Here is a 26,490-nt window from a genome sequence, read left to right as displayed (position 1 = left end):
CAGCGCACAAAAGTGCTGGAGAAGCTCAGCAGGTCACTCAGCATAAGTAGAAAGTAAAAAGTATCTGCTACCCTATGTTCTCACTTCCCTCCCTCTTCCTTCTCATTTGACCATCTGTCTGATATTTGGCACTTCTGGAGAGGAGGTCAGTCCCAAAGAATTGACTATCTTTTGCCTCCTAGCAATGTTGCGTGATCTGCTGAGTTTCTTCAGCACTTCTGCGCACTGCTGGGCACTGCACTGGATCTCAGCATCTGCAGATTTCTTGTTTACCATCCTTGAGAAGTCAGCTGGAGGGAGATGAAGATTTATTTTCTGTTTATTTCAGAGTTCCTTCCGATTATTGGTCTAATGATGGAAGAAAACATTCAAGAATGTAAACAACCAGTCTCTGACTCTTGTAGAAACACTTCATTTTGACTTTGTCAATCTCACCACAGAATTCCCATATTGAAATAGAAACAAATAAATTAGCTATCTCCTTTTGTGAAATATATCCCCAAACTTCCTTGCAGCTTCTTGGTAAAACTTTGTCAGGAAATTAGCAAAAACTGTCTGCTTCCTCCCATCCCAAATATAAATTAAACAGCTATTCATGCTGATAAATTATTCAGTTACTCCAGGCACTCCACTAATTCCCTACAAAAATATATTCAAATTTGGGGCCACACTCACAAACATCAGAGCCATTTAAATACAGAATACGCTGGAAACACTCAGCAAGCCAGGCAGCAGGTATGAAAAGAGTATCAGAGCTAATGTTTCAGCTTGGACCTGCTAAATGGTATTTACTGCTTTTAATTCAGGGACGAGCAATTTTTACAATATATTTATGGAGAAGTTATAGTGGAAATAAAAATCAGATTTTCATTAGGACGACAAAGGAAGAGTGTGTATATTCCACACTTTTTTTTCTTTTCTAGAAGCACTGATACTTACCACTTGATAACTTCAACAATCTTTTTGATAGCCTGTGATAGCCACTGAGCAGTGGAAGGCATCACAGCTGGGCCTGATTTTTTCTTTTTTTTTAAACCTATAGCCACCATCCATCTTTAAGGATCTACATATGCAACAGCTCATCTGGACTATATTTCTCTCTTATATCCTGGCTCTTTTGTATTTTTACGATGTCATGTCCTTCAATTTAAGAAACATTCCAGGGATTCCAGTGCAACTTTACTGGGGAGATGCAATTTTTAAGGTACACTTCTAGAAAAGAAGCACAAATTTGAGTATGATCCATCTATAATGTTTACAGCATTTGGAACTATCCAGATTATTGGCTGTTATAATTGGAAGACCTTGTTATAATAGGATAAGCACTGCTAAACAGTTCATCTCATCAGTTAAGTTCTGTTATTTCATTACTGGGAATAGCTCATTTTTTTCTTACCTATTGCAGTATTGGCAGAGTTTACACTGGGATTGTACTGTTACAGTCAAAATCAAGAGAAGGATGGATAGAACTGCTGACCAATTCAGAGCATGATTCTTAGAATAACAAGGCAGCCTTGTTCTGCCTCGCCATAGAGTAATGAATTCATCCTGCATATTTTTTCCCTGAAGAAATTCAGGAGATACAACTAAAGAGAACACAAGGGCCAGAGGCAAACAATCAATTACAACATTTGTGTGAGGCCTTATCTTCTAAGAAGCTAGTCAAAAATTGCTTCCTAAGCTGCCAGTAACTTCAATTCATTTTAGGATCTGGCTGCCAATTTTATGGTTTCCTGGTTTTCAGGTCTTATCTGTGCCTGTAACATTTTCCTTTTTCTTTGTTTTTATCTCACCGAGTCCCTGTCAGACCATGGCAAGGATTACTTTGACTTCAACTTCCAACACTCTTTCTTTCATATTCAGCAGATACCCAGATGCAATCAACAAATTGTGCCTCATTATCCCTTCACTTTCAGCATTCTGAGGGATTGTTCACTCTGCGACACTCACGCTCACTCTTCAGTCACCACTCTTGTTGCCTCTACTTCCCATCCAGTTACAGCGTCTAACCTTCTGCCTGCTGATGTAGAGGACCCCAGGTACCCCTTCCATTTATATGTAATACATTCAATTGAATATATGGAGCATAGAACAATATGATTGTGTTATTTTCAAAGAGGCAAACCGTGATAATGTTATTGATGCCATGAGAAAGACGTTGCTCACACTGTAGGCATAGAGGCATGACAAATGACTACTCTACCAAATTAAAATTGATCTTTCAAATGATGTGTCTCTCAACTGATGCTGACTGATGTACCGAATATTTCTGTCCTTTTTTGTATTTCAGTATTTCCTGGTCTACAAGGGACCATCAGCTATTACATTGCAATTACCCAAAATAAAAATCTTTTGATTAATTTAGATATGTTTTCATCTGATCACAAAGAAACATGGGAAAATTGTTAAACTGCAGCAGTTATTGAGGTAAAATTTCAAGCATTATTGTGATAATCAGTTATGATCTGAAACATGTTTTTAAAGTAAATATAATACAAATGGAAACAATTATTTACTGATTGCAATCAAGGTTCATCAGACACGATCATATAGGGTTATATCTGGTTGAACAATTTATGGGAAATGGACTAATTAGCTCCAGTCTTATTTCAGAACTCCAGTATATCCTTTTTAACACAGGATGGAGTTAGAAGCCATTCAGTTGGAAGAAGCTCATGTTCATCATGTCTATGATCAAACAGCGCCCTACTTCACTGAGCTCCGAAGCAAAGCCTGGCCATGTGTCAGGCAGTTCCTCCTGGACCAAGAACCAGGCAGCCTTATTGCTGATATTGGTAAGAAATGACAGTAAATGTATGATTCCCCGAGTTACCTCTTTTTACTTGTTTTATTTATCTGAGACACAGAGTTATACACCCTGTAAACAGGCCCTTCAGCCCATCTTGCCCATTTGCCTGCATTTGTCCTGTATTCCTCTATTATTTTTCTATCCATGAATCTATCTAAGCTTCTTTTGCGCAACATTACATATGATTCTACCACTTCTGACAGATCATTGCATATACCCACCATCCTCTGTGAGAAGAAGATGCTCTTTTTAAATCTTTCCTGCTCACTGTAAATGCATGCCCTTGAATTTTAGATTCCCCTCCTCTGGGACAAAGGACTATTTCTATTTACCTTATTTATGCCACTCTTAATTTTATAAACCTCTGTAAGGTCTAAAATACTTTTTAATTCTACTTCTTCACTTTTTAAAAACAAATGGATGACCTTACTACTTCCCATTGCATTCCATCTTCCAGACCTTTGCCATTCATTTGGCCTGTCTTTAACTATGTGAAACCTCTCTGTATTCTCCTTATAGTTCACATAGCTATCTGGTCTTGTACCATCATATTTGCTCCATTCATCCAAACCATTGACTAGATTGTGAACAGCTAGAACCTGAATCCTGAATCTTACAGCACCATATCCATCACAACCTTCCAACTTACAAAATGAGGTGTGTATCCTTATTCTTTATATTCGTCCCATGAATCTATGCTTGCATATTACATGAAAAACCATTTCTTTTATTCTGGTACTATCTTTAACATCGCTTGTCAATTTGGACAATTTGTCTTGTTGAGTTTTTGTGCCTTAAAAGATTATATTTGTTATACATTATTGATTACCATATATTTTTGCATATGTCAATCTTCAGATGAGACATGATTGAAAATGGGGGCCATCTTATCTGAAACTGTTTTATACACTGAAATATATGGTACTTACTATTTTAGACTTTTCCCTTTTGAAAACCATTGTGTAATTAGACCAATTCCAATTTAATTGGTTATGTTATGGAATTTTCAAGATTTATTTTAAAAATGACCAACTTATTAATCATTTAGATTGGCCTACATAGTGTGACACCATTATTCTCAGGCAGAATCCAGTAATTACACTCTCCATCATACTCAGAGACTGTAATTGATTTTGTGTTTATAATTTATGGATAACTAATCTTCTACTTCTATTGCCAGGGAAATAATCAGATTGCTTTCTGTATTTATCATCTGTATATCTGATTGCATTTTTGCCTGAAAACTATCTGGGCTTCATTAGGAAATATTGCTGCCATTTCAGTATGAGATGTTTGTCAAGATCTTTTTGAAATTGAATCTGCAGACTTCTCTAGTGAACTGTTTCAATAATGTTCATAGCAGAAAAAACAGAAGACTGCTGGAGGAATTCAGCTGGTCTCACAGTGTCCATAGGAGGACATCATGGTGCAGAAGGAGGCATTCAACTCATTAAGCCTATGCCATTCACAGAATAATCCCATGAATTCTCATCCTCCATCTATTTCCCTGTAATCTCCACTTACCTTGACTCTGTTTTGTCCCCCCGGTCCAGTCCATCCCCACCTACATCTGGTAAACTTCACATGCCCTTGATCACTTCAACAACTTCCAGTTCCCTCATGTTTATCATGGACATCCAATTCCTATACTCCTCCATCCCCCACAGCAAATGTCTCAAAGCCCTTCGTTTCTTTTTAAACAATAGACCCAACCAGTTCCCCTCTACCACCACCCTCCTCTGGTTGGCAGAATTTGTCCTCACCCTCAATAATTTCTCCTTTGACTCATCCCACTTTCTCCAAGTCAAAGGGGTAACCATGGGTACCCGCATGGGCCCCAGCTATGCCTGCATTTTTGTTGGCTACATCAAGTCAAGTCAAGTCAAGTCACTTTTGTTTATCATACATACCATGCTCGCATGGTAAAGATAAGATAGCATTTCTCCAGGATCATGGAGCATATTTACATAAATAGAAGTTAAACACATACAATTTAATTATGAAGTGCACTGTAAAACTCCCCATTATCAAGGTACTCTATGCATATATGTTCTGGGAATTCAGGAGTCTGATGGCCTAGAGTTAAAAAAAACTATTGCCCAATCTGGACATATGGGCCCTAGTGCTGCAGTACCTCCTACCAGATGGCAAAAGGGTGAACAGTTTACTTGAGGGGTGTGTGGAGTCCTTCACAATGTGTATTGCCATTCACTTGCATCGAATGTTGTAGATGTCCTTCATAGAAGGAAGAGAACCCCACCCTCCCCATGATCTTTTCCACTGACTTCACTGTCCTCTGCAGGATCTTACGGTCCAAAGAGATACCACTTTCAAACCAGGTGGTGATGCAGTTGCACAGGATGCTCTCAATACATCCTCTGTAGAATGTAGTGAGTATTGGGGGTGGGAGATGAACTTTCCTTAGCTTTTGCAGAAAATAGAGGTACTGTTGGGGTTTCTTGGCTATGGAGCTGGTGTTAAGGGACCAGGTGAGATTCTCCACCAAGTGCACTCCAAGGAACTTAATACTCTTGACGACCTCAACGGTGAAGCCGTCAATGGTCAACAGACAAGGTCCCCCTGGGCCCTCCTGAAGTTGACAAACATATTTATTGTTTTTTTTAACAAACAGATACAGGTTGTTGGCTCTGCACCAGTCCATTAGTGACTGCACCACATTTCTGTATGTTGACTTGTCATTCTTACTAATCAGGCCCACCATGGTAATGTTGTCAGCGAACTTGATGATGTGGCAATCCATGCTACAAATATACACAAATATACTACATTGATGACTACTTTGGTGCTGCCTCATTCACTCATTGACTTCATCTACTTTGCTGCCAACTTGCACCCCAACCTCAAATCCATTTGGTCCATCTCTCCCTTTCCTCGATCTCTCAAACCCACCAAATCCCTCAGCTACCTTGTCTACACCTCTTCCCACCCTGTCCCCTGTAAGGATTCCATTCCATTCTCTCAATTCCTCCACCTCCATCGCATATGCACCCAGGTCAAGGACCTCCATGCCAGATGATCAGAGGTGTCCTCCTTCTTCAAACAATGTGGCTTTCCCTCTACCATCATCAACTTGGCCATCACATGTTCTCTATTACCCGCAGATCTGCCCTGGCCCCCTCTGTCCCCATGCGCAACAAGAACAGGATTCCACTTGTCCTCACTTACCATCCCACCAGCCTCTGAACCCAACACATCCTCCTCTGCCATTTCTGCCATCTACTTTGTGATTCCACCAGTAGACACATATTCCCATTTCCTCCCCTCTCTGCCTTTTGCAGGGTCCACTCCCTCCTTGACTCCCTTGTCCACTTCTCCCTCCTCCCCTTGGTATGTATCCCTGTGACCACAGGAGATTCTCCACTTTCATCCATACCTCTTCCATTCAGGGCTCCCCAAACAGACCTTCCAAGAGAAACAATATTTCACTTTTGAATCTCCTGTGGTTATCTACTACATCTGGTCTCTTCTACATTGGAGAGACTGGTGCAATCTGGGAGATTGAATTTTGGCTCTTAAATGTTTGTGGTGCACCTTGGCTCAGTCCGCCACAGTAGCTTGGATCTCTCAAAGTGTTCACCATTTTCAATTCCCATCCCATTTCCTTGCTGACATGTCTGTCCATGGTCTTATGTACTGCCATACTGAGACCATTTGCAAATTGGAGGAACAACATTTCATCTTCCATTTGGGCACCCTTCAACTGGATGGCATTAATAGTGACTTCTCTGGCTTTCATTAAAACTGCTCTGCCCCCACACTTCTTCCCCTGTCATCTTCCCCCATCTCTATCTCTCTCCCTTTTCCCTGACTCCATCTGCACAGACATAATCAATTCTCACCTCTCTCCTTATCATATCCAATTCACACCTTTCATTGGTTGTGATTCTTCCCCCAGCCAGCACTGTCTGAGTTCTGAGATTTCCTGGTTTTTTTTGGCTCATTCTGCTTATTCCTTGAAGAAGGGCTCAGGCCTGAAACGTCGGCGATATATCTTTGTCTCCTTTGCATGCTGAATGACCAGCTGAGTTCCTCCAGCATTTTGGTGAGTATTTGCTACAATCACAGCGTCTGCAGACTTTTGTGTTTCACCTTATAATCTCTACTCTCTTACCTGCTCTATAATATTCCTCTGATTCTCCTTATCATAGTATGGGAAATTCACTGTAGTCACTTAACCCTACCAAGCAGCACTTTAGTGACTTGTGAGAGGAAACCGGAAGACTTGGAGAAGACTTGTGCCATCACAGGGAGAGCATAAAAATTCCACACAGACAGCATCAGAGGTCAAGATCGAACTTGGGCTCTTAACTGTTTGTAACCACTGTGTTCCTTCTCATTACTCTCTTTGTAAAGTCTATAAACTCCATGCATTCTACCCCACTGAACTTCATCTCCTGATTTTGCACCGTGTAGGACACATGGAGTTGCACATGAAATTAAATACTAACTTGTGAATCCCCTTCAGCAAAAAACATGCACTTTAATGCACCAGATTCTCAGACCCAACACATAATGCCTCTCACCATTGGACTGTATCCTGCTGAGCAGCCTTGTAAGAAGCAATGTGTTGCCATTGATTGCAGCTTTTTCTTTCATTGCAGGATGTGGAACTGGAAAATATCTGAGTGTAAACAGCCAGGCCTACAAGCTGGGCAGTGACTATTGCAAGCCTTTGGCAGAGATTGCCAAAAGGCATGGACATGAAGTCATGGTATGCGACAACCTCACTCTCCCCTACAGGGATCAATGTTTTAATGCAGTCATTTCCATTGGAGGTAAGAGAAAATATCCCAGGATTGAATGTAAGCAGATAGGAGAGTGCGTGACAAGCTTGACATGTCTCTGAAATTTCTGCAATGGGGATTTCAGATTATAGCAAAATGAAACCTCTGCTGTGTACTGGCAATTCTGATTCACCATTGGTTTCACTGACTCTTTCTGGCTTGGTATATTATATGCGCTGTTTCAATGTCTATAATCACCTACTTAATTTTAATATATTAAATGTATACAGGTAACTGCAGAATTACATATTTATAATCGGAGCACAGCACAACTGGTAGAGCTGCTCTAAATATTCAAATATCATTTGGCTGATCTAAGAAGTTCTGAGCACAAAAAAAAACTACTTTTGTTATTTGTTGAGGAATTACTCCTCAAAAAGGCAAACTGCCAGAATATTAATTATCAAAACAGACCTGTTTTGAATTGTGTGTTAAATAGCAGGGACATGTCTTTAACGATATTATCAGATGGCCACTTAATGCATTCCCTGATCTCATCATGATGGTTTCAATGAGGACCAATTAACATGAACATTCATTTATTGCCCTCCCCTGCATAATTACAATGGAACAGAATCAAAGTGTCCCATGTATGAATGGTTTTGATGGTCTCAAAGTATGAGTGAAAGTTAAATTGTGCAATGGGCTTTGTTTTAACAAATGGTTTTATTTGAATTAACTCGCTGCTCCTCCCTTTCCATAACTCCTGAAGGGTCCCAAATATTCTCTAACACTTACAAATGAAGTCAAACCTATCTATTAATGTTCTCTTTCCCTGTTTCTTAGCCCTTGCCAGATTCCTAAATGAACCTCACATCACTCTTGTGAAGTAATGCGGCCTTTGCTCTGTTCTAACTGATCATTCTCTACAAATCTAACTCTGCTCTCTGGACTCTGATTTTATTACTGCACTGTGCATATGTTGTCTACCTCAAAAAACAAACTTTCTCACTGTTCTTTGGTTCGCTTCTTAAAAAATATTTTATTTTCATTTTGTGGACAGCATACATCAAGAAACAACCATTACTTAAATACATAACTTGAAATTAAAGAAAAAAAGATCAATGGTACAAGTTGTCTTTATCTTCCAAACAGTCCCATCTCCCCTCCCCCCAAACAAAGCCATGAAGTAGAGAAAAGAATGAAAGATAGATAAGAAAATAGAAATCAAAAAACCAAGAAAGAAAAGAAGAAGGAACTGTCAGGATCTGGTATCCAGCTTGTAGGATCTAATTCCTTTTCTTGTCTAGTTCTCTAGTAGGGGAAAGGACCAGGACATAAAACTCGGGAACAGAATAAGTGTCCCTAAATATTCAACCCTGTGTATGAAAATATGGTTGCCATACCTGCAAAAACATATTATATTTCCTTAAGTTGTAATTTTCTCCAGGGGAACACAGCTCTGCATTTCTGCATTCCATCGGGCTATATCCAGAGGAAATCAGACTTCCAGGTAACTGCAATACATTTCCTGGCCACTTCCAATGCAATTTTTAAAACATTCTAATTGATACTTGGGCAGTTTCATTTTAGAGTTTATGTCCACAGTATTTCCTAGGAGAAATAATTCAAGACTTTGTGATAATTATTTTCCCAATAATTTGATCTAATAAAATTCTTAAATTTTCCCAGAAGGGTTTCACTTTAGAACACGAGCAGGTGGAATGTAAAAAGTTTCCCATTTCTTCACTGCATCTAAAACAAATATCCGATATATTAAAATTTAATTTATACAATTTCTGTGGGGTAAGATATAGGTGATACAAAAATTATATTCCACCAATCTACATCTTACATTAATTGTATCAGTCATGCAGTCCCGACATAAATTGGACCAGTTCTTATCACCAATACTAATATTCATCTTATTTATATAATTCCTGCTTGGAAGTGCCTGACTGGAGTAGGGACTACATTGCAGGTGTAAACCTCCTCGTCTTCCCTCTTCGAATCAGAATCTCCATTTCACTGCACTCTGGTAACATCATGGTCAGTCCTAATACATCTCTGAAAAAAAAAGCTCTTAATTGAAAATGGTATCATTATGAATATTAAATTTATGTTTTAACTGTTCAAATTACATTAGTTCCCCTTGCAAATAACGATCTTCCACATACCTGACCCATTTATCGGACCAAGTATGTAAAATTTTACTTTTGGAGATCTTTTTCCTTTTGATCCAATTAAATTATTCAATTTGTACCAAATATTCAAAATATGATTTGTTAAAGGTGCTTCCTTTCCACCAGAAATAGATTTAGTATCTCATTTATTTAAAAGATCTTCTGCTACTCTCTCTCTCTCTCTGACTTTGTGTAGATCAATTTCCAACCATAGAGTCTAGTCTCTTCTGTCAAAGAGGGAAGTGGGAAATTTCATCTGGGCTGCCCAATAGTAATATTTAAAATTTTGGAGTGGCAAACCCCTTCCACCCCCAACCCCCCGCCGCCCCCCCCCCCCCCCCCCCACCAACAATATGGTATTGCCAGGATAAATTTTCCATCGAGACTCTGGCTAACTTACCAAAGAAACTTCTGAACTAACATACAAATTTTGAAACAAACTTCCTTGGTAATGGTATTAGAAGTGTCTGAAAGAGGTACTGTACGTAACCATATAACCATATAACAATTTACGGAGTGGAAACAAGCCTTTCGAGTCCGCAACGGTTCACTAGAATAACTCCATTAGCTCAAACCACCCGCTCACCGCCAATAACCCTCCAACCCCCTCACCTCCATGTACACATCCAACCTTCTCCATCTTTCCTTTTGGCAGCATGCTTCCTTGGTGTGGAAATATATTCATTTTAATACAGTTAACTCTTCTGATCAAAGTTATTGGAAGAATTTTCCATTTATTTAAATCTTCAACTTTTATTAAGCAAGGGGAGGTAGTTAATTTTATACAAATTTTTCAAGTCATTATTTGTTTGCACTTTAGTACGCTTGACAATATATTTGAACTTGTGCCATTGGTGTCAAAAGTGTCCAAGGACTATTTTGTTCCAAGTGAAAATGTCACATTTGGGAGATTCAAGTTTTTCTCCTGTGACCAGAAACAAGATATGAGCTCTGACCAATACTTAGTCGAGCTTCACACACTGAGTAAGTCCTTTGAATTTGGAGATTTGAAAAGCTCATTTATTAAAGACAAAATAGTTTGCAGAATCCCAGATAATAGACTTAGGGAAAGACTGTTGCATAAAAAAGATTTGACTTGGAAAAGACTGTGAATATGTGTAGGGGAACAGAGACTACATGGGCACAAGCTGAGGAACTGCACAAGATAGGCACAACAGTTAAGGAACTCCACAGGATAGACAGCAGTGCATGTGTGAAAACATAAGCAGAGCACTGAGAGTTTCTCAAAGTAACAACAAAGCAAAGTGGTAAGCTCAAGCAGCAAATACCGCAGGTGTGGAGGTAGACATATTCCAAAGAAGGGTCTTGCCTATGGAAAATACTGCTATAAATCTGGGAAGGAGAGTCAATTTGCAAAGTGCTGCAAAGCAGGGGATACCAAGATGAGGAAATGGAGGAATACTTCATGAATTCACTTCCGTCTGCTGCTGGTAAAATGGAATTAATCATTGGAATGACTGTGAATGAGACAGTAACTCCATTTAAGTTCGACACCAGAGCCCAGGTAAATCTATTATCTATGGACCCTCACCGTAAAGAGCAAGATTTTTCTCGTGAAATTAAAAGTGACAGGCTACACTGGAGAGAAGGTTCTAGTAAAAGGGGGCTGTATGGTGACCTTCAAACACAAAGGGCAGCATCTAAAGTCACAGCTACTCATTGGAGAAAGGAGAATGCTGCCAATATTAGGTCTGAGCATATGTGGAGAGCTTGATCTGGTGAAAAGAGTTTTCATAATGGCTTCACAGACCAAAGATAAGCACATGACACTCACGGAAGGAAAAATAACTACATTGGAGAAGCGATACCTTAATGTACATCGAGAATCAACCTCATTACCTGACATGAATGTGAATGGCAAACTGGAAAATGAGTCCGCAAATAATGATGCCTTCTTACACCAGCTAGAAGACAAAAATACAGTTACAGAAACGTCTGGAAGTGGCTGAATGGAAACTGCAGCAAACAATGAAATGTTATCAGAATTAGAAGCTGGACTTCCCCAGTGAACTGCAGCTCTGACAAAGGCTGAAGAGGGGCATGGTAGCATAGAAGAATGTTTGAAACATTTAGAGACTTAGCTTGACTCTAATGAGTGACTTCAGCTGCATCTAAAAGAAAGAATGGCTGCATTAGAAGATAAGAATATATCGATACAAGAATCTGAACTCTAAGAAAATAACTTGAAGAGTCTCTTCATGATAAGGAATTGGAAAATGCAAACCATCTTCTTTTAACTACAAGCTCAAAGGAACCACCACACAATCAGAAGAGGAATTGACAGCTATGTCGCCCACTGCAGCAGCTGAGGCCAAGATTGTGAAGCCTGGAATGAAGCTCACAGAGTTGTATAATGGACATGTTGAAGCCCAAGATCAATTGTTATTGGCAAAACAGGAAAATAAGAGAGTGAATAAATATTTGGATCAAATTGTGAAAGATGAAAGCTCTGTTTCTGAAGCACCAGTGTGAAGAATATTAACATGTGGAAAAATCTGTGGCAAATCTCTCAATTCAATTAGAAGATGCCATGGAGGAAATTTGCCATTTACAAAAATGCACTGATGAGGCGAATCAGCACGTTTCATTACTCAACAAGGAGAATCAGAAGCCCTTTCACATTTGCATCCCACTAAATTGGCCAGTCCTGGGATAGGAATGGGGGCTTTGGCATTTCACACTTGACCACTCCTAACTGGGACACTGAATGCTTTCACATTTGTAAGGAGCCAGCCCCGAGGTTAGAACTATTCTACCTTCTACCGGTGACATCATGATGCATTGAGCAACAGTGGAGCTGCCGTAAATCTTGATCAATGTATTATGATCTTATATCTGAACAAAATAAATCATGCCTAATTATAACATAATTAAGCTTTATGTCTTTGTCTTTGGCTTGGCTTCGCGGACGAAGATTTATGGAGGGGGTAAAAAGTCCACGTCAGCTGCAGGCTCGTTTGTGGCTGACCAGTCCGATGCGGGACAGGCAGACAAGATTGCAGCGGTTGCAAGGGAAAATTGGTTGGTTGGGGTTGGGTGTTGGGTTTTTCCTCCTTTGCCTTTTGTCAGTGAGGTGGGCTCTGCGGTCTTCTTCAAAGGAGGCTGCTGCCCGCCAAACTGTGAGGCGCCAAGATGCACGGTTTGAGGCGTTATCAGCCCACTGGCGGTGGTCAATGTGGCAGGCACCAAGAGATTTCTTTAGGCAGTCCTTGTACCTTTTCTTTGGTGCACCTCTGTCACGGTGGCCAGTGGAGAGCTCGCCATATAATACGATCTTGGGAAGGCGATGGTCCTCCATTCTGGGGACGTGACCCATCCAGCGCAGCTGGATCTTCAGCAGCGTGGACTCGATGCTGTCGACCTCTGCCATCTCGAGTACCTCGACGTTAGGGGTGTGAGCGCTCCAATGGATGTTGAGGATGGAGCGGAGACAACGCTGGTGGAAGCGTTCTAGGAGCCGTAGGTGGTGCCGGTAGAGGACCCATGATTCGGAGCCGAACAGGAGTGTGGGTATGACAACGGCTCTGTATACGCTTATCTTTGTGAGGTTTTTCAGTTGGTTGTTTTTCCAGACTCTTTTGTGTAGTCTTCCAAAGGCACTATTTGCCTTGGCGAGTCTGTTGTCTATCTCATTGTCGATCCTTGCATCTGATGAAATGGTGCAGCCGAGATAGGTAAACTGGTTGACCGTTTTGAGTTTTGTGTGCCCGATGGAGATGTGGGGGGGCTGGTAGTCATGGTGGGGAGCTGGCTGATGGAGGACCTCAGTTTTCTTCAGGCTTTATGTACAGCACAGAATAAGCACTTCAGCACCTGTTGTTGTTGTGACAACTTATATAAACCTTTATAAGGGACCGTGGGAAAGTGCTAGCAATAAATAGCAATAGAGGACAATTTTTAAACAGGGTGGGAAAGTTTTTAGTGCTATAGCACACAATTTAAATACTGTGGGAAAGTTGTAGCATTATCGTGCAAAATTTATAAATACCGTGGGAAAAAGCAATGGCGGACCTGCCCTCCCAGAATTCCATGTGAGAGAGAAGGGGCTGATTGCCCAGCTGCATGCATGGGGCATTCAGAGGGGTTTCTCTGCCACATGGCATTCTGGGAAGTCCATGCTTTTTCCCACAGTCTTTATAAGTTGTGCACTATTGTTTTTCGTTGCTATTTATTTCCTCTCTCTTCTGCTGCGACTTTCCCATGTCAAAGTCTTCATTTTAATCTTTTCTTCCTTCAAGTTCCTGCACTCACTCAGGATCATTCCAATCCCACAATGTAATTACCCATTTCACACTTGCCTGATTGCAATGCAGACACCAGGGATAGTACTAGGGGTCGAGGCTGTCAATTCCCGGCATGAGATAACATCATCCGACGCTGGTGTTGAGCTGATTTTGGTTTCACATTGGACACTTTAAAGGCCGATTGGCAGCTAATTCCTCGGATAAGTTGCAAGTGTGAAAGAAGCTAGAGATACAAAATGCAAGTATCAGATCTTTCAAAGGAGAATATGGTGCTTTTGATGGAACTAGAAGATGTGCAAGGAAATCATATTTTACGTGAAGATGGTTAGTTCTGCTGACATAATAATAATAATAAGCAGGTCCTCTGAAGTGATTTCTCAGCATCTGTGACCTATCGTAAACTTGAGGAACTGCAATAGCAAAATCAACAGCTATTGTGATCATTCGTGAACTTGCTGATAAACAAGAAAATAATCTCTTCACGGATTTCTGAACTTCAGCTGAATCTTGTGGATGCTCTGAATGAACTTGAACAACTCGGTGAAGCCAGAAGCCATCAGATGCAACTGTTGGAAAGAGACTGGCCAAGGAATGTAGATACTTTTGTTATGTAGACATAGTATTGTGTTTGTGGTTTTTTTAAAGGGGAAAAATGTGTTATTATGTGTGTAAATATGAACTACATTTCCCAGCATGCAATACGGGTGATTGGCTGGAAACCATAAGTGACATATGATGGGGTTGTCACTGGAAGTCAGTTGAAGCAGCTCAAGAAAAATAAAGTAAGTGTTAAACCCATGTAAAGTTGTTCTTCTTGAAAGAATGGGTCACAAGCCAAAGACACAACTTCATGGGAATCACTGGGTAAGGGCTTTAATGTTGCTGTATCTGGGTTGTCCCTTACTCTAGAAGCTTATCATTACGTATTATGTGTGTATGTGTGTACATCATGGTCTGGTGAAAAGTTGTTTCATCTAGTTGTATATGAACAGTCAGATGATAAAATCTTGTATTTAGGCTTTATTTTAAACTCTGAAACAAGATTCATCATGTTGGCATTGCATTTCACCATTTGGAGGCTTGTATAATGTTTTATTGTGGAGCAGAGTGATATCATTGTATTATTGTCATCATTAAAGTTAAAGAATTACAAGGATTTTAAATGCATACATGACTTCAGTTGGAATGAACGCATATGGTATGTGCATAATATTCTATCAAGTCAGGTCACCTTTATTTATAATTCATACCATGCTTATAGGGTAAAGATGAGATAGTGTTTCTCCAGGAACATATTTATATAAATATAAGTTAGAATAGAAGTTAAAAGAGGTACAACCAGAGGACATGGATTAAGAGTGAAAGGGGAAAAGTTAGGGGGTGGTTATGAACCCAAAGGACTCAAAAACCAGCAGCAAAAATGGTTTTGTTATTTTAATTGTTACGAGCCCAGAGGACCTCAAAACCCAGCAACAATAGATATTCATTAAGACAAATGGTTACTTAAGCAAAGGTTTATTTTAATTATCTTTAAATACAAAAACAGAATTACACTTTAACTTTTCACTATTTACTTACTTTACCTAACTTAACCCCCTACTAATTCTACGTGCATGTGTATGTAATGTGTGTGTGTGTGTAAGTTCAGAAAAATTCTTTGGTTCACAGTCCAATCTCACTTCTCATTTCTTCAAGTTCACTGGTTTCAGACAATTATATACTGTGCACAGAATTTAACATGTATAAAGTTCACCAGGCTTTGGTGCTCGAAAGGTAAATGGTTACCTCTCAGAAAGGTTGGTTTTCAGAGAGAGATGTGTTGTTCCAAGACATCCACAACTGAGGTACTTCCATCAGTCACCTCAGTGTCTTGTTGTCAAAACTTGCCCCATCAGTGTTCTCCAGATGATAACCTCTTTCTTTCAGGCTATCACAGTGTTCCTTTTTCTTTTACTTATTCCAAGTGAAACATTAGACAGCCAATCCGCTCCTCTTGCATGAACCACAAGGGCTTCAACTAGGCTGTTTGTCTCTCTCTGCTTGCAAAACCACATGACACTCTTACAACAGCAAAACTCTCCTGCAGACAATAACGGCTCCAGCCTTCTTGTTCATCTGTTGCCTTGATAAACAATAATCCATTAGTGATGTCTCTGGAGCACTCTTCAAAGCTCTTGCAAAAATATGTGAGAAGCCACTATGTCTCCAGTATTTCAAATAAGATATGTTTTAAAGTGTTTGCATGTGATCTACTCTAACAAGCCTTTCCCAATTTATCTCCCAAAAATATTTCTATATACTCTGTCATATAATACATAATAATAAGATCAATGCTCAACTTATTACTATTAACTTAATTTAATTCTAATTCTAAGCAAATGTGTAGTAATGTTTATGTGTTCCGTAAAGTTATTTTTCAGTTCCAGTAATTCACTGTTCACTTCTCCAAGTTCACTGATATCAGACCATCTTCCATACTGTGCACAGAATTGAACAGATATTATATTCACCAGGCTCTGGTGCTTTAACCTAAGTTGTTATCACATAGGAATGTCTTAGTTGGTTTCAGAGAGATATTTGTTGTTCGTTGGACACACAAACTGATCTCCTTCAATCGGCAACTGAAGAGTCTTACCGAAGAAACTTTCCCCCTCTTGGATTTTTCAAAGAGATAACATCTTCTTCCAGGTTACCACAAAGAATTCTTCTTTTTTTCTATTCCAGGAGAAACACAATAACCAGCCATAACCTCTGCAATTGATTACAGAGACTTAGAATAGGCTGAACTCAGAATTCAAACTCCATCTTGAAATGGGGTCATGCAACAGATCTGCCAACTGCAGCCTTTACCACAAACTACTGCAGAATACTCTGCAACTCTTTCTTCCAGAAAATGGGTGTTTTCTCTCTGTTGGCAAAACCACATGGCTCCTCCTAGGATAACAAACCTCAACCAGAAATTTAAAACACTGTCACCAGTCTAGCAGCAAAATATTTCTCAGTTCTTGAGCATGGACACTGTTCAAACAGACTGGTCTATTAATACCTACTTGTGAAACTCTCACAAGCACTTCCATTGTCTCTGTAAAGCCAACTGTAGACATGAAGCTAGTCTTGCATAGCTCTTGTATGGCAAATGACATGTTTGCTTGTGAAATGTGACCTAATAACTAAACCTCACAATCTTATCCTTTTAAGATATATTTTAATATAATTTTATTAACTTGTTTTGTTACACTCTCTCCCTACAAATGAATTTTAGCTCGAGTTAAAGTTCTTTTATAACCAAAATTATTTCTAACTTTACCATCCCTACAATGATAACATATGCAATATATAACATGTTACAGCAATGTATCTCAATAATGAAAGTTTTTCTTTTACATGATCATTTTAACTTCTAGACAAGCAATTTTCAATCACATTATTTGTACCTTTGATATGATTAATTTGCAGATTATATTCTTGCAAGATCAAACTCCAGTTTAATAACCTTCTATTTTTATTCTTCATTTTATTCAAAAATACCAGAGGGTTGTAGTCAGTACAAGTAATTTACTGAGTTCATGAGTGGTACCCAGATACACATCAAAATTCTGCAGAGTGAGTATTAGAGATAACAGTTCCTTTTCAATAGTGAAATAGTTCCTTTGATGAACATTGAATTTTTTTGAAAAGTAGGTAACTGGATGGACTATTTCTTCATCATGTTTTTGTAACAACTCTGCACCCATTGCCTCCTTACTGGCATCCACTGCTAAAGAAAATGGTCCATAAAATCAAGGAATTTTAAAACAGGGTCATGGCACAGTATCTCCTTTAAATTCTCTAAAGCTCTCTGACAAGATTTTGACCACGCAAATTTCTTCCCCTTTTTCAAAAGATTGGTTAAAGGAAGAGCAATTTCTGCAAAATTCTTGCAAAACTTCCTATAATATCCTGCCATTCCTAAAAACCTTCTCACTGCTTTCTTGCCATTGGGAATATAGAATTCAGTAATTGCCTGCAGTTTTGCTTGAATAGGCGCAACTTTGTCCTGAACAATGACACAGCAGCATGTCCAAAAATTCATTTTTATCTAAATTGATAGTTAAATTTGCTTTGGATAATCTTGCAAACAATTTTCCAATTTCTATCAGATGTTCTTCCATGTGTTCATTTTTTAAAAAAAAACATAAATTTTTAAACCATAATAATAGTTACATTACATTTAATTTTAAATTATTTCAAAAGAAATTATACATCATCCCATCCCCCAACCCATCTCCCATCTCCCATCCCCCCCACCCCTAAAGGAAAAGAAAGAAAAAGTGGAGAATACCAAGAAAATAAAACATTTTTACAAAAAAAATCTATTGGAGGTTACTGAGGTCTTTAGAGAGTCATTCATACATGCAAACCAAAATTTTGTAAATATTGGCTACATATTTTCCAGAAAACATGATATTTTATCTCACAGATTATAAGTAATTTTCTCTCATGGGGTACAACTATAAAGTTCTGCATGCCACCTTTCCATGCCTAAATCTATTTTGACTTCCATGATATTGTTAGACATTTTCTATAAACTACTAAAGCAATTAACACAAATTCAATTTGATAAATATTTAATTTTAATTTTGTTTTTTTAGCCTTAGTATTACTCAATAAAAATAACATTGGGTCCTGTGGGAATTTGATCCCAGTAATTTGTTCCAAAAAATTATCTACCCCTAACCAAAATTGTCCAACTTTAGGGCATTGTCAAGTTGAATGAAAAAAAGTTCCAATTTCAGATCTACATCTAAAACATAAATCTGATACGGCAGAACTATTTAATTTTTGTGGCATCAAATATAATTGGTGTAAAAAAATTTATTGAACTAACCTATATTATACATTTATAAGTTTAGTTATATTATTCTTACACAACTCTGTCCAATCCTTTTCACTTATTTGTGCACTTAAATCTATTTCCCATTTATTTATGCACCTCAATATTGGGGGCCTTAATTTGAAGTTACACATTACTGAAATAAATTTATTTACATTAGTGTTACGTCAGTAATTCTAATTCACTTTGATTAGGTAAAGTCAATGTTGGACCTATTTTGCTGGATAAAAAAGTTTTAAGTATAATAACAAGTCACTACTTTTTGTGAACAAGTCATCAATATAAGCATCTGTATGTTTTAAACCTTGGATTACAGAATTTATCAATCTTTGGAATGTCGCAGTCCATATTCGCTAAGGCGCTGGCAGAGCTGGTGCAGGTGCATGCTCTGCTTCTTATGGGAACAGCTGGAAATAAGGATATCATCCAGATAGATGAACATCAAGTCCAAGCCGCTGCCTACTGAGTCTGTTAGCCTCTGGAAGGTTTGTGTCGCATTCTTTAACCCTAAAAGGCATACGCAGGATCTCAGACAGCCCAAAAAGAGTGATGAGAGCCATTTTTGGGATGTCGTCAGGGTGCACCGGGATCTGATGATATCCCCTAACCAGATTGATTTTCAAAAAGATCTCCACACCATGAAGATTGATGATGAAATCCTGGATATGGGGAATTGGGTAACTGTCTGCCATTGTGACATTGTTGAGCTGATGATAATCACCACAAGGTCTCCAGCCACCAGATGCCTTGGGTACCATGTGCAGGGGGGATGCCCGTGGATTGTCGGAGTGCTGTACTATCCCCATTTCCACCATCTTGTGGAACTCCAACTTGTCAGGAGGCAGCCTGTGGGCCCAGATGTGTACAGGTGGTCCTTTTGTGGGGATGTGGTGCTGGACGCCATGCTTTGGCATAGCCGAGGAGAATTGGAGACTCTGCTAAGATCTTGGTGTAAGCATTGTGAGAGAAAGTCAACGAGTCGAGGTGAAGTGCCGGTAGAGTGACCTGGCGTAGGGTGAGGGCCCTTTCAGGTCCATGAGGAGGCATTGGTCTTGGAGGAAGTCTACACCCAGCAGGGGTTATGAAGGTCCATTTAAACTGGCAAGGGCCGAATTCCAGAGGGATGGTCCGCACTCGGTATGTTCAGATATTGCTGCTATTAGCCGCAGTGAAGCAAGGTTCAGTCTTTCTGGCACGAATGTCCCAGCTCATGGGAGGCAAAATGTTGATCTCTGCTCCCATGTTAACCAGAAAACACTGACTGTAACGCCAGCCCCAAAGATAGAGTAGGATGTTTTTGCAACCGACCATTGTAGCCATCAACGACAGCCGGACAAGGCGTTTCCCGGATGCGAGCAAGGTTGTCGGTAGTTGCAGGCAGTAGAACTCCAGTGCTGATGGTAGTAACACCACTGTTCCTTCTCCAAATTGTCCCTAAATGTGTCAGACTTTCCCTCTGGCACTGGAACTGTATGAGCATTCCGGCATGATGCAGCAACCCAGTTGATGGCCGCTCCGCCATATTTATTGGCCTGCGACGTAGCAATGTAGTTGATGGCAGGTCCACCATGTTGCTTAGCCTGCCATAGGATGTTGGCTTGGGCACCCAACCTGCAAGGGTCGCCAAAGTTGTCATCGGCTCGGAGCAGGCTAATGTCCTCCAGCATCTGTTCTAGGAATATCTGCTCAAATTGCAGGCAGGGTCTGAGACCATCCATCAGCAGCAGCACGTCACTCCTGAAGGCATATGGTGTGCAGTTCGCCTTACTGAAGAAACTTGCCCCTTCTTGGGTTTTTCTAATGGATAATCTCTTATTCCAGGTTACCTCAAAGAGTTCTTCTTTTTCCCCCATTCCAGGAGAAACACAATAGGGCTGAACTCAGAACTCAAACCCCATCTTCAAATGGGGTCATGCAACAGATCTGCCAACTTGCAGCCTTCACCACCAACTGTCTTCTTTCTCCCAGAAAATTTATGTTTTCTCTCTGTTTTCAAAACCACATGGCGCCTCCTAGAACAACAAACTTCAACCAGAAATTTAAAACTCTGGCACCAGTCCAGCAGCAGAAGATTTCTCAGTTCTTGAGCCTGGACACTGTTCAAACATACTGGTCCATTAACACCTACTAGTGAAACTCTCACAACTACTCCCCATTGTCTCTGCAAAGGCAACGCAGATATCAAGTCTTCTCTTGCATAGCTTTTGAATGGCAAATAAGATGTTTGTTTGTGAAATGTGACCTAACAACTAAACCTCACAATCTTACCCTTTTAAAATATATTTTATCATATTTTTATTAACTTGTTCCATAACAGGAAAACATGAGGGGGAACTTCTTCACACAGAGTGGTGGGAGTGCGGAACGAGCTGCCAGCTGAGGTGGTGAATGCAGGCTCAATTTTAAATAGTTAAGAAGAACTTGGACAGATACATGGATGTGAGAGGTGTGGAGGGCTATGGACTGGGTGCAAGTCAGTGGGACTAGGCAAAAAATGGTTTGGCACAGACTAGAAGGGCAAATCGGGCCTATTTTTATGCTGTAGTGTTCTTTGGTTCTAAGTACAACCTGATGAAGCAGTGTTCTCCAGTGTGAATTAGGGGATTTCATGAATTGATTTCCCAAAACCATGATTGACTTTGACATTTCATTCAGGTACCTTTGAGGTGACTGAAGAAGTCTCCTCCAGAAATCAAAGCAAATTGTTACTTGTGGGTATATTTGGTTCAGTCTGAGTTCCAAGTTGTTGCCCAATTGGTTAATCATTGCTGAGTACATATATTTTCATCAACGCTCCAGTAGCCAGAATAGACAAGAAAAGCAAGTTTCCAGCCTTGATTAACTTAAAATGAATGCGCAATTTCCTCATTTCGTAATGAGAAGCACATGATTTTTGAGTTAATCAGCCTTTTATGCAATTACAGTCAAGACGCTGACTGGTGCAAATATTCCACAGAGTTCACAAAAGAGAACAACATAAGTTAATATTTCAAGCGGAGACCTAAGGAAAATTTTCATTTTGCTTTAAGTCTGAGCCAAGATTATTTCTAGGTATAATGTAGAGAAACTGGGGAAGACCATTTATGCCTATTCTTTCTCCTGTTACAGGCCCAGAGGACCCCAAAATCCAGCAGCAATAGAAATTCACCAAGACAAATGGTTACTTAAACAAAGGTTACTTTTAATTTTCTTTAAACATGAAAACAGGATCAAACTTTAACTTATTACTATTAACTTACCTTAACTTAACCCCCTTCTAATTCTAAGCACACATGTATGTAATGTGTGTATAAGTTCAGAATAGTTCTTTAATTCACAGCCCAATCCCACTTCTCACTCCTCCAAGTTCACTGATGTCAGACAATTCTTATACTGTGCACAGAATTTAACATTTTTGAATCGTCACCAGGTTTTGGTACTAGAAATGTAAATGGTTACCATTCAGGAAGGTTCTTGTCGGTTTTTAAAGAGAGATTTGTTGCTTGTTGGACAAACACAAACTGATTCCTTCCGATCAGCCACTTCAGTGTCTTGCCGAAGGGTTTTCCAGATGATAATTTCTTTCTTTCAGGTCATCACAGAGTTCCTTTCCTGTTTCCCTTATCTCAGGCAAAACATTATACAGCCATCCATCTTCTCCTGTATGGACCACAAGGGGTTTGAACAGGCTGAACTAAGAATTCACAACCTGTCTTCAAAATGGGGTTTCAAACAAGCTTCCAAAAGCCATTGCAGAAAACCAGCAGTCTCTAGGCTTTTTCAGGTGCATTCTCCGCTAAGAATGTGCCTAAAGAAGCAGAAGAGGCCCTTTAAATTACAGTTCAGTGGCAGCATTGAAAATTTAGTGCTGGCCACTTGAAAGGACAGCTGTGCCGGGATGCGCATCTGAGCGCATTCTGGCTCCTGTCCCTTGGGCTGTCAATTCAGAATTCCCATGCAGGACGTCCCCACACTGATCCCATTGCCCCACTCTCTCCCCACTCACGGGGCTGGAGAGGCTGGCGGTGGAGGAAGCTGGAACACCAGTGGGAGAGAAGGAGGCTGGAGTGGCCGGCGAGTGAATATGGGGGCTGGAGTGGCTGGCAGGAGAGGAGGCTGGAACACTGGCAGGGGAGAAGGAGGCTAGAGTGGCCAGTGCGTGAGTATGGGGGCTGGAACGGCCGGTGGGGGAGGAGGCTGGAGCACTGGTGGAGGAGAAGGAGGCTAGAGCGGCCGATGGGTGAGTACAGGGGCTGGAGTACCATCGGGGGGGGGGGTATGGGGGCTGGAGCAGCCGGCGGGGGAGAAGGAGGCGCTCGAGGTGGGTACCTGCATTGTTTCAGCCAGCCCCCTTCTCCTCCACCAGCTGCTCCAGCCCCCTTCTCCCCACACCTGAAATCAGTCCCGACAGTGTGGGGACAGGCTGCGCAGGCTGCCCGACAGTGTAGGGACTGATTTCGTGAGTGGGGAGAGAGCGGGGCAGCAGGATCAGTGTGGGGACATCCCTGCACTGACAGCCCGCGCCAGACACCTGAAAGTGTGGGAACTGGGAGAGGAGTTGTCAGGCGCTGGCCAGCTGACTGTCATCTGAATGCAGCCGCTTTTAAGTGGCCAGCACTAAATTTTCAATGCTGCCACAAGGATTATTCTCTCAGAAGAGGGATACCAAACTCGCCTTGCAGGTGCCTCCTGCACATTCACGTGGCCTTCCCACAGCCGCATTTTGCCAAAATATGCGGCTTTACAAGCGGGTCAATTGGCCACCTGAAAGTGCCTTCTCTCTCTGTGTCACACTCAGAGTAAAAAACCTATTTGACTCTCTCTGCTTGCAAAACCACTTGACCTTAGAACAGCAAACTGCAATCAGACAGATTACAGCACTGGACCCAATCTTCTGAGTCCGTTAATCTGTTGCTTTCCAAAACAATAATCCATTACTCCAGAGCACGTCCAATTAACACCTACTTGTGAAGTCCTTCAGCAAAGCAGTTTCCAATGTTTTTACAAAGGCACTGGGAACATGAACTGTCTGACTTGAGCAGAGCTCTAGCATTTTATATGAGATCTGTGTTATGAAGTATTTATGTTTGTTTGTGACTAACACAAAAAAACCCACAATTTATCTCCTTTAAAACATATCTATATACAACATAAAATATGACATAATCCATCACACTCTAAAGTCCTGTCCTATCCAAAGAAGTGTCAGATTGAAACAAACATGATTCTGAATCGGAAAAGGCATTCTTTTGCACCCTCACTATATGTAAGGACTCACCTCAGACTGGAAGATCAGTTGGGTCCTTCAGTCATCACAAAGGTACCTGCATGAAAGGTCAAGGTCAGTGTTGGTCTTTGGAAATCCCTTCATTGTTCCTCAACCTTGAGTCTATGTGGCTTCTGTTTGCTGCTCTGACTGATCCAGCTTCACTTTACAGACCAGCAATTTCTGTCCACATGGCAAGAGATATAACCAGGAAATGCAACTAGGGAAAACAATAACTTTTACTTACAAATAACAATGGTCCAATAAAAAATTATTTTTTTAAATCCACAGCTGATCCAGCATTTTAAAACCACCAGCTGAAATTTCTTGATGCTTTTTGAGGGTGATTTGTAATATTGAAGGCATTGGTTCTTCCCACATTAAGTCCATGGAATTTCCTATCAACCAATGTTGTTGTTACAATTATTCATTTTGTGGTTTTACAACATAAATGGCATTAATGACTGTATCTTATCCCTAGTTGAGATGACACAAGCATGTTATTTTGTATTTTTAATGTTTCTGGAATGATCAGGCTACAGATTTTATTCCTGTTATAAAATGATTATGTTGCAGTAGACTATCTGAAGGCTCACAGAATTGCATACCACAGATGCAGAACATTTGGCCCACCCATACCTTGGCTGCTCTTTGGGGGAAAAAAAATTGTCCAATTTGTCCCTCTCTCCTATTCGCCTCCTTTAAAGAGATTTTCCTGTTGTAATAACCATAACAAGTGATTTTTAAAATTTTTTTGCTGTAGTAATTCATCATTTTTCAACGAAAGCCAGAAGAATCAGGGCAATAAAAGAAATGGCGAGAACTTTGCACCGTAGAGGTCAAATGATGATTTATGTATGGGCCATGGAACAAAAGCACCGTCGGTTTGAAAAACAGGATATCTTTGTTCCTTGGAACAGATCTCTGTGTTCTAGACCATCATCAGAGGGTAGTCAAAATAGCAATCAATCCATAGTTGGAGAGAATGTCAAGACAGAAGATAAAGAACTAATAAAAGCTGTTCAAAATGAAGCCAGTGCAATGTTGTCTCTTAGGCAAGATCAACACACTGTACTTTCATACAGAGGTGACAATCAAACGTTGTTAGAAAATTGCTGCCGCAGGATGCCCACAGATCAAGAGTATCGACTTTACAAGAATCTGGGAAAATCGCTTCGTTCCTGGTTCTTCTCCAAGTCACTTGATGAAGCTGCAATGCAGTCACACATCGACCAACTCAAATCAATGAAAGATTCCCCAGACTTAATGCACACATGGAGAAATACTTCTGTTTCCATGCAGCCAGTGGGAAAGTTGGGCATATCATCTCGGCACTGCAGTTTAGATGCAGATTGCCCAGCTTTGGTGAAGGGAGATAGTTTTGAAGAGGATGTATTTTCTGAAAATCCAAAGCACGAAGAAGCACAATGGTTAGATATCAGAAACTCCAACTCATTAAAAGAAAAGCAAAGAAGACTGCAAAGTGAAATCTTCAAACCAGGAGATCTAAATCCTCATCAGGCAAACTCTCTGGGAGATAGTCAGATGCATGAAAAAGCACAAAGATCTGAGGGAAATGAGGCGAGGTTCTTTAAAAGGACTTCCACCACAGAGTCAACAGACTCTGTAATTGACAGTATCAACTCTGTGGCTTTGGATGATAAACAAAAGACAATTCTGGATGATACAGAATTCATGAGATATTATCATGTCTTCAGGGAAAGAGAATTAGTTCAGCTCATTGAAGAGAATGTACAAGAACTTCATGTCCTTAGTTCATCTTATGATCATGGCAACTGGTGTGTCATAGTAAAAAAACGATAATATACAGAGATATAATTGAGGTATACCTTTCAATATTAAAGGCAGTTTTAAACCACAATATTTTAATTACAGATTACAACAAAATTGTAGCGTGGGGCAGTTAGCGTAAGGGCAGCACTATTAGCATAGAGCTGCATAATTAGTGTAATGATTAGTGCAACGCTATTACAAGGGTCAGTGACCTGGGTTTGAATCCAGGACTGTCTGTAAGGAGTTTATGCATTATCCCTGGGTCTGTGTGGATTTCTTCCAGGCGCTCCAGTTTCCTCCCATCCTCCAAAAACATATGGGGTTTTTAGGTTTATTGGTGTATTGGGGGGGGGGGGTGTATTGGTTTATTGGTGTATTGATTGCCCATCAATTTTATTAGTTTAGATTATAGCTGGGGCTCAGAGAGCATCTGGCCTGGATCTGAGCAGGAAGTGATCTGGGGTCAAGGCATTGGGTCGGGACCTTTATTAGGGAATCTCCTGGAAGGGGGTCAGAGGGAAGGAAGGGGTGGTCCAGGCCAGTACATACAGTTATTACAATGGTGTAATACCTCAC

At 40.3% G+C, this 26,490-nt stretch overlaps 1 protein-coding gene across 1 annotated transcript; it reads left to right on the top strand.

Moving 5' to 3' along the window:
• Positions 1–2,322: 2,322 nt before the first annotated feature.
• Positions 2,323–26,111, top strand: LOC138756176 (probable tRNA methyltransferase 9B). The gene is made up of 4 exons (XM_069922797.1): positions 2,323–2,427; positions 2,641–2,795; positions 7,432–7,605; positions 24,884–26,111. Exons 2-4 carry the CDS (start codon positions 2,642–2,644, stop codon positions 25,942–25,944), a joined length of 1,389 nt encoding a protein of 462 aa, XP_069778898.1. The 5' UTR covers positions 2,323–2,427; position 2,641; the 3' UTR covers positions 25,945–26,111.
• The last annotated feature ends 379 nt before the right edge of the window (positions 26,112–26,490 follow it).

The sequence above is a fragment of the Narcine bancroftii genome, chromosome 3 (genome assembly GCF_036971445.1).
Source record: "Narcine bancroftii isolate sNarBan1 chromosome 3, sNarBan1.hap1, whole genome shotgun sequence".
In the NCBI taxonomy this organism is placed as follows: domain Eukaryota; kingdom Metazoa; phylum Chordata; class Chondrichthyes; order Torpediniformes; family Narcinidae; genus Narcine; species Narcine bancroftii.
The sequence above is the reverse complement of the archived record's forward strand: the minus strand, read 5'-3'. Positions and strand labels throughout refer to the sequence as shown.